The 9,327-nt window shown below is 31.7% G+C and overlaps 1 protein-coding gene across 1 annotated transcript; it reads left to right on the forward strand.

The window, feature by feature from the left end:
* The first annotated feature begins 442 nt into the window (after positions 1–442).
* Positions 443–1,546, forward strand: LOC131027519 (BTB/POZ domain-containing protein At3g50780-like). The gene has a single exon (XM_057957602.2). It carries the CDS (start codon positions 443–445, stop codon positions 1,544–1,546), a length of 1,104 nt encoding a protein of 367 aa, XP_057813585.2.
* The last annotated feature ends 7,781 nt before the right edge of the window (positions 1,547–9,327 follow it).

A 9,327-nucleotide genomic window follows, 5' to 3' on the forward strand; every position in this document is an offset into this window, starting at 1 on the left:
TCAATCACTTATTTTAGTTCTTTTTCTCACTTCATCTGCCAAAAAAACAGAAAGAAAACAGAAAGAAATAAGAAAATCGTGAAGAAAACATAAACAATTTAAATTATTTCAAATCGTCTTTGCAGGTTTCACTTGAGATTGGATCATTGGTTTGCATGCTTCACTTCAAAAATCATGAAGAAAACATAAACAGTTTAAATTATTTCAAATCGTCTTTGCAGGTTTCACCTGAGTTTGGATCATCGGTTTGCATGTTTCACTTCAAAAATCGTGAAGAAAACATAAACAGCTTAAATTATTTCATATCGTCTTTGCATGTTTCACTTCAAGTTTGGATCATTGGTTTGCATGTTTCACTTCACGTTTTAAAAAAACCCAATTATCTATAAAACAGCAAAGTGGAGGAGCAGTAGGAATCCACAATTAAAACAAGAAATTAGCAATGGATTCTCCATTTTTCCAATTTGGCGATCAGAGAAAGGGTGATGTGAAACTGCAAATAATTTGCTCAGATGGACTTCCATACCGTGGTAATCCCATTTACCTGCATTCTCAAGTTTTGAAGAAATCAAGTTATCTTGAAGCGAAGCTTTCTGAAACTGGGATCATCAAGTTATGCATTCCTCGGGATGGCTCTGCTCCTGCTGAGAATTACATCGACTGTATTCGTCTCATGTATTCATCTTACTACCAAACACACTTTTCTTTCTCCACTCTAGATAAGGCCCTACTCATTCTACCGGTTGCTTCCGAATTGCTATTTGAAGAGGGAATTCGAGCTTGCATGGAATATTTGGAAGCAGTTTGTTGGACTCCTGAACAAAAGCTCAGAATCCAAGCTCTTCTATCATCTTTGCAGGTAAATATTTCCACTGATTTAGCTCAAAGACTTAAAATATCTAAATCCTTTTTTGATGAAGAACTAGAGCACTTAGAAAAGATTGTACCGAGATTGCTTTTTGAAATTTTTAAAAAGCCCTGCGGCGTGTCTCGAGAACATATGCAAGAAACAGTGAAGAAACAGATAGTTGCATATTTTCAGGAAGATATACATCCTGCTATTCAAAAAATATGCAGAGGTGCTCTTTTAAACGAATTTAGGACTAGAATTGAGCGTATTAAATGTGGATCCTCTACCAAGAAAAGGAATTCTGCTTGTGAATCTCTTTTGTGGTTGTTGGACTTGATTAAGCTCTGTAAAAGGGGTGTATTTGAAGCTGCATTCAAAATTTTTGTTGAAGATGAAGGCATTGCTGACATATTAGTAAAACCCCGAATAAGTTCGTCGTTCTTTTTAGATTCAGATAGGGCATATTCGAGCCGTGTGCTAGAAATTTTAGTCCACAGGTTTCTGGTCGGTGTGGCAGATGGACAAATAGTTATTCCCAAACGAGCACGTGTTTCATTTCTGATAAAGTGGGTGCCAGTCATAGCATATCTTATCTTAGATATACCAATGTACATGATCATCCGCGTGATCTTATTGATTGTAGTAAGTCTTCGGTTACTGTGTTTGAGTCTTCCCGTAGACATACTGGGTGTTTGAAATTCTCAGAGATATTTGAAGGAGAAGTGACTAAAATATTAGCAAGCCTTCCTCCCAGTGATCAGAAGCAGATTTTCAACTCTTTTGCTGATGCTGCTAATAAATTTCATACTTGGGAGAGGGGAATCTTCCACTGGTGGATTAAGGTGTTTTGGATCAGAGTCATGGCTGCGAATGGCAGCCACCTTCAAATAGAGTGAGGAGTGAAGACTGAAAAAGTTTCACTAGGTTCCTATTTTCAGTAGTTTTGTATCACCGTACATTAATAAATAATGTACTTTTGTATTTGGGTGCTACTCATATTAAAGACGCACATCTTTCATGCTCAACGGCTTCACAAAGCTTTATTGTCTATTTTTGTTTTTGATTTTCCGTAATAAGCTGAATAGTTTTTTAGTTTCAACTGAAGTTCTATTTTAGTTTTTGTTCATTCTGCAGTTTGTTTTTAATCACTCTCTTATATAGAATGCAAGAGAATTTTTTTAAGATCTTTCAGTTTGCTGTTATTATTAGCTTCTCTAGTCTTCGAACTCAATTTTTTATATATATGTATGTTGCTACTGCACTTTCAAGTTCAAGTTCAATATCAGATTTGTGTGTTTCTATTTATTTCTGTTTAATCAAATTTTTCATTTGAGTGCTTCTTTGAATTCTGTTATTTTTTTGCATATTTCTAGGGAGTGGAATGGTGTTGCGGAGTGTCTGGCCAAATGAACTTCTGATCACATGCATAACTGGAATGTTGTGGATAAGAGTCAGTTACCTCTGGATTTGTCTCTTCAATTAGATCATTTAGTAAATCTCGACAGGACAGTTTGATGCCTTGCTTTGTATTTCTTCTGTTTTGAATAAATTTTACCCTTCTTTTAATTAAAAATTTGTTAATGAAGTCTTTATTTTGTAATCTGATAACAATTTGTTAATGAAGTCTTCATTGTAATATGAGATTAATTGTACGATTTTCCGTTTCTAATAAACTCTGGCATAGTATAAGTGTTGTTCTTTCTTCTCAATCCTTCAGTTATACCATTTTTATTGCATCGACTGCGTTCTTGATCAATTGAATTTCATTACATATGGTATTCATGCTCTCTAACGAAGGTGTATGCTATGTTTTATGCCCATCATTAGCCATCTTTTTTCACGACTCATTGCAAGCTACACCTCTTTCTTGTCAGCACCTGATATCTAATAATTTATATGTCATTCAGATCTTAAGTTCATGGGAACCTATACAATAAAAAAATATAATGAAATTTATATCGTCATGCTAGTAGAAATAATGGAAAGAGTTGAAATAAAAAATTCTACATGTATACAAACTGACAATACTCTCCCTAGTACAACAATTGTAAGATGACATGACACATTGGGTGTTGCTATTTCATGTACCAATAATTCATTTCAAAAAATAATGATGTCTCTATATAGAATTAATCACTAGTTAAAAGTTCAATCATAAGAATGTTAGTGAGCATATATGTCCCCTCTAATATCTTACATACAACATGGGAAACGAATTAGAGAAGAGGGAGAAATGGTACATGAAACTAGAAGTAATTTAACAATAAGTATGCAAGCATACAAATCACATGCCATTTAAATGTTAAATTGATACATGGTGTAAAGTAAAGAAATAATATCATGGGTTGGAGATGAATCTCAAGTTAAGAGATTAAGAATACAATGGTCAAGTTAGGGCAGTCAATCTATAGTGGTAACATATGTATAGGAACATCATCTCAATTTTATGATGTAAAAAGATAAAATTTCACCAATGTAAAAACATAAGCAATGATAGCATAAGGGAAAGCATGGGAGGGCAAGTTGCCCCGAAACAAAAGAGGTGGCTCTAGAAGTGTAACACAACAGTGTAGGCACAAATTAGATAAGGAAAGGTATGATTCCATAGATGTAAATATGTGGTGGTGGAAACCCAAATGTTGTAGGGAAGACATGATGTCACAAATGTGAAAGTGAATCTAAGAGTGTGATATGGAAAGGTAATATAAAAAATAAAACCTAGGTATCTAATTTAGTTAGTATTTGTCATAGGCATAAATATGAATTATATATGTGAATAAATATGGAGATTATAAATAAATTATAATAGGAATCATATAAATTTATAATGAGAGTTAATACAGTAGCATGTAAAATTATAGTAATGTAAAATAATGAGGAAATAATTTCAATAAGAGAACAAAGAATAAGGTGAGATAGGGAAAATAATTAGTAAAATGGTTAATTAAGGTAGAAAAACTAAGGATAATGCAAGGATATAGATGGTTTGATGTCTACCTATTTTTCAATGACTACTTTTTCTTGTCATTCTTATCAATGATTGATATTACAGACTTCTTTATTGTTATTAGATTTTATTATTTTATTTTTAGATTGAGTGGATTTTAAAATTATGGTTGTATTACTAATTCTCATAACATTATTATAGTAATCTAGTTAGGATGATTGCAATTTTCTTACATAATCTTCTTATGCATAATTGATATAACATTATCTTATTATCTCTTTATCATTATGAATGAATTCTATTTATAATATGATGAAAATTTAAAAAAATGGTATGAAATATCTTGGTATATGAATTGTATGTAAGGGTGTTTTGTGTTAATTGAGCTTTAATTATTTTAATCATTATTATATATTTTGAGATAGTTATGTTGGTTATTGTTTTCTTGCATAAGTATGGTACTTGTTTAAAGTTATATTTTAAGTATTAATAAATTGTTAACCCTCACTAATTTACCTAAGAATAAAGTGGTGAGAATTTTATGAGAAGGGAAAAATTCAAACTCCTCATTGGAAGAGGAAGAGCCTTCTTTTATTCTTTATTTGGTTTTCTTTATAGATGAAGGGGGTTCTTATAGTTATTGAAGAAATTTTGGTTTTTAATTTTTGTGGATGAAAGTTTAAATTGTTGATATGGAGATGTAAAATTGGGAATGGATGATAGATAAGATTGATAAGATGAACTAAAATAAATTTGAAAGATTCATGTTACATATTGGGAGCTATTTGAGGAAAGATTTTCCATCTTTTAAAAATTGGTGACTGAATTTTGTTTCAAAATTGGTTTACATTATAGATATATTTTGGTTTGATAATCTTATATGTTGCTATGTCTTTCAAAAATTGATTTATGTTTGTGTATCCCTCCAAAATTTGATGAGAGTTGTGCATGTGGATTTGGAGTGAGGCCTCCTTTGGAGAATTTTCTTCATAGATTTTCTCACAAAATAAATCTTGTAAAATAAGTTTCAAAGTATAAAATATATTTTTATGAGATGATATATATTTGGTGTGATATGGAAGAATAGAAAAATGGTGGTGCTGCATGAGTACATGTTGTTGTGATGTTAGTTATGAGAGATTAATTTTTATGAAGATTATTATAATTTGTGGAAATATAAAATTATTTTTATCACTATAGGAGTGTATCTCCTATTCTCCCTTTTTATGATTTTGGTTGAGATTGTAAACCCTTTTTAGGTTTAGGTTTTTTCAATATATTCTTATATATTTATTTGTATATATGTTGTGAAACCTAGTTTGCATGAGAATATTTTAACTCAGAGGTGGGTTTGAAGGAAAACACTAACTTTGGGAGGGAAAAATATCCTCCATTAGCTACATGCATTTAGTAATAATTATTGAAATACAAATAAGAGAAAAATCCTTTATGAGATTATATCACTTAAAAAAAAAGTATTTCATTAAAATAATTTAAGACTAGGAAATTGGATTGCATCTTGAAAGAGATATATTCGTTATACACAGAGATATACTGAGATGGGGGCTAAAATAGTATATACAAATTTTTAAATTCAAAGCTTAATGCAACTTCAATATCACTATTTAACCTAAAGATAAAATCAAAAGAACTATGCAAAAAATAAACACGTCTACACATCAACCCAAGAGAACACCAGATTTATGTGGAAACCTAGAAGGGAAAAATCCACAATAAAAACAGTTAATTGGTTCTATTGCCCAAATCTAGCCTCACAAAAATACTAAAGCACTTACAATAATTTTGTAAACATTAACCCATAGGAATTACAATCTAAGAAGGAGACACCAATCCATTCTAATTTGCAAGAACCAACCTATATGAGACACCAATCTCCTAATCAAAATACTAACCACCAACCTAGCCACTAAGAACCAACTCAAATTATGAGGCTTTAACCTCAATTACAAAGTAGATGTAGGAACAAAAAAATATAAATGTCATATACAAATATTTCAAAATTAATCTTCATTATCTATATGATCGGATTTGTTTCATAACAATTTCATAGTGCATATAGGATATTGCATCTTAGCTCATAAACCTTGAAACATCTATTTATTCACCACCTTATTTAACCCATCACTTATTTTCTTAGTCACACATTGGAATGAAACTAATTGGTAATACATATAAATTCCAATTCACTATTTGCATCTTCATGTTGACCTAGATTTTCTTTGTATTATGTACAAGATGAATAAAGATAAATTCCAAAAAAATAAAAACTATGGAACATGTTGTTAACTTGATCCTAAAAGAAATATGTTGCTCCAAAAGTGAGAACATAATATGCATTTTCTATCATGAATATGACTAGTCCCAAATTACCTACACATGCTTTCTCTAGTTGGTGCATGTTTCCTTTCTCTTGTGCATCCAACGAAATCTTCTACATAGTCAATAAACTAGTATAATGTACACTTTGTAACTTCTATCTTTCTTTTTGTTAGAGTAATTCTCCTTAAACTTGGATATAACATGATTTATGCATGTGGAATTACTTATCTTTTAGCCCACAAGCCATAACTAGTAATTGTGGTAGAATTTGGTACCAAAAATACGACAGTGTAACTTGATAGTTATATTGTCTTTGAGCAACTGACCTTAGAACTAAACACAGATGGTTTCAAAATCCCACAAATGTACTAGACATTAAGGACAAAATTCCTAATACATAATTATAACGTTAACATTCTTCAAGAGAGTATTCCATGAGAGTATTTATCCAACAAAATATATCCACCAACTTACATAGGATTTTGTGACACCCTTCATCTTTTGACATGTTCTATATGTTTCCTTGACATCATATACAAGCTTCCTTGACATAAATGACAATAAAATATTTAGCAATATCGACATGAAAATAAATTACTTTTTAATTATCATCAAATTTTAAACAAGTACAAGGTAGAACCTTATTCATATTATCTTGGGCTACAAAAAAATAAATAGATCCATGGTCATTCATCCTCCGGTTCATCCATCTCTCAATTCATCCTCTATATCACTCAGACCTATTGTTAAGGAGGTGAGACTGGAGTACCCCTATCACTCGGACTAGAGTTTCCCTATCCATCCATTTGATGAGACCAGAGCGGACTTAGAATGAAACCATTTTTAGTCATACTTTAATAAAAATATTTTTAAAAGTATACCTAAGGTACCATAAATGTCTAGCACCCAAAAAAGCTACTAAATAAATTATATGTCAATTTAATAAACAAATTTATTTATACACAACTTAAGTGCCAGTTCCTATCATGTCCATTGAAATTGATCAAGTGGAATAATGATAAGACTATATAATTTAATTGACTCAACAACATTTCCCAATGTTGTGGCCCTATTACTTCTCTTCAACAAACAAAGAATAAATTTGAATGAGCAGATAAGTGTGAGAGATCCTTCTAGAAATTTTTAAGGAACATCATACTAGTACATTAATCAAAGCATATACCACTGGATTGCTAGTACCAAACTATCCATAGGTTAATTCAACTCATTGGTCTTAATATTTCAAATTTATAAACCATCACTTGAACCTCTTACATAAGTACTACACCAAGATCCTCAATAAATACATCAACATAAACCATAAATTAATGTACTTATTTTTTTAACATCAAGGGATATTTTATGGTTTATGTTGATGTATTTATTGAGGATCTTGGTGGAGTACTTATGTAGGAGGTTCAAGTGATTGTTTATAAGTTTGAAATATTAATATCGATGAGTTGAATTATCCTATAACTAGTTTGGAACTCGCAATGGTGGTATATACTTTGATTAAGTTGAGTCATTTCCTTTCAGGGAATATTTTGAGGTTTGAATGTAGATTATTATAGTTTGTAATATAATATTTAGTCAACAAAATATTAATACCTATTAATGACAATGGATGTAGTTTTTTTGCATTTATGATTTTCACATATAGTGCATCAACGGTAAGGAAAGTGCTGTCGCAAAGCTCAAATTAGGATATATCATGAGATTTTCATTATCATAATGAAAATACATGTAAGAGGATTCATTCTTTAAAATTGGCCAAATAATGAGTAGTGTAGATAGGTTTAGAAAGATATGCACCTTCAAAGGGCCTTTGAGGTAAATTTTGTAGGATATTATTAATATACAAATGATTTGTTTCATCACCAAATTAGATTTGTGAACCTCTTGTGGGAGATATTTGAACCTTGATTTTATTATATAGGCCCATATGGTATTGTATGTAGTTCATCTTGTGATCAATAAAATACATTTAGACCTACGTTAGATATATCATTGGATATAGTATGCAACATGGTATTGTTGAGTTCATTGCTTTTTATCTTGAGTGCCAAAGAATTAAGGTGAAACAACAGCATCTAGTGAGACTTATAGACCCTCATGATATTAAAAAATAGTAATAATATGTTAGCTGTATGGACTTGTAGCATCCTAAAATTGTACCCCTTTACAATTTTGACCACATTTGGGACCTTACCTTATCGTTTGCACCCTTAGGCCTGAGTGGGACCTAATTATGCTTGTACCATGCAAATATGACCTCATACATCAACTCAACCCCTTATCCTAGCCTCAAAAATGGGTAGGACCAAGGACCCACGCCTTGGTCCTCCTTGTTTGGACCCCCCTTTGAACCCTTTTCCATTTCAAAAATTGAGCGAGAAACCTAGCCCTGTGTCAGCTCATGTCAAAAAATTAATATGTTTTTCAATTGGCAAGTATAAAAAGAGGCTTTCCCCTCTCATTTCAAGATGCAAAAAAATGAACGCACGCATATAAATGATCAATTCAACAATTACATTCTAGCATTCATTCAAGATATTGAGCAAGTAATAATTCTTTCTTCAAGCCTTGGAGCATCAATATAGTCAAGATTGATGTGTTGAAGTGGACATACATATCCTATTTTGTCAAAGACTTAATGAAACCCTAATCTCATGTGGATACAAACAAAACTTCACAATGAAATTAGGGACACAATGGCAGAAGATCAAAAAAGAATTTGGCACAAAAAGGGCTGAAATATTTTGTTTGACTTAAAAAATATATAAGGAGCCACATACTAGTCAACTTTCTAGTGGGGTTGCAGAAATAACATCAAATTTATCGTGAGAAGAGTTTTGCAAAAATGGAGGGAATAGCATAGCTAGAGGGAAATTTGAATTTTGCAAATGGAGGGAACAACATAGTTGGCTCCTCTAAATTTCTGCCTCTTTAGCTCAAGGACAACTTGTCTCTTTGCGATCTATGGTGGATGATGAGGATGTTCAAAAGGATGGGGACCCACGGCATCGGGACCCTCCTCTTGAATTTAAAAATACTGAAGATTCTTCAAATTTGGGTCCCGAGATCTTGAACACTGAATTGGAAAAGATGGCCGAGGTGAAGATTTTCAAACCCTGGACCAACTTATTTGCAAACAAACCCACTGGAAATCATCTTTTCCCTTTGTGGAATA

This window comes from Cryptomeria japonica, chromosome 10, assembly GCF_030272615.1.
Source record: "Cryptomeria japonica chromosome 10, Sugi_1.0, whole genome shotgun sequence".
In the NCBI taxonomy this organism is placed as follows: domain Eukaryota; kingdom Viridiplantae; phylum Streptophyta; class Pinopsida; order Cupressales; family Cupressaceae; genus Cryptomeria; species Cryptomeria japonica.

Bases quoted from the DNA above. Each gene is read 5' to 3' on its own strand.
- LOC131027519 (XM_057957602.2), top strand. From the start codon at position 443: ATGGATTCTCCATTTTTCCAATTTGGCGATCAGAGAAAGGGTGATGTG.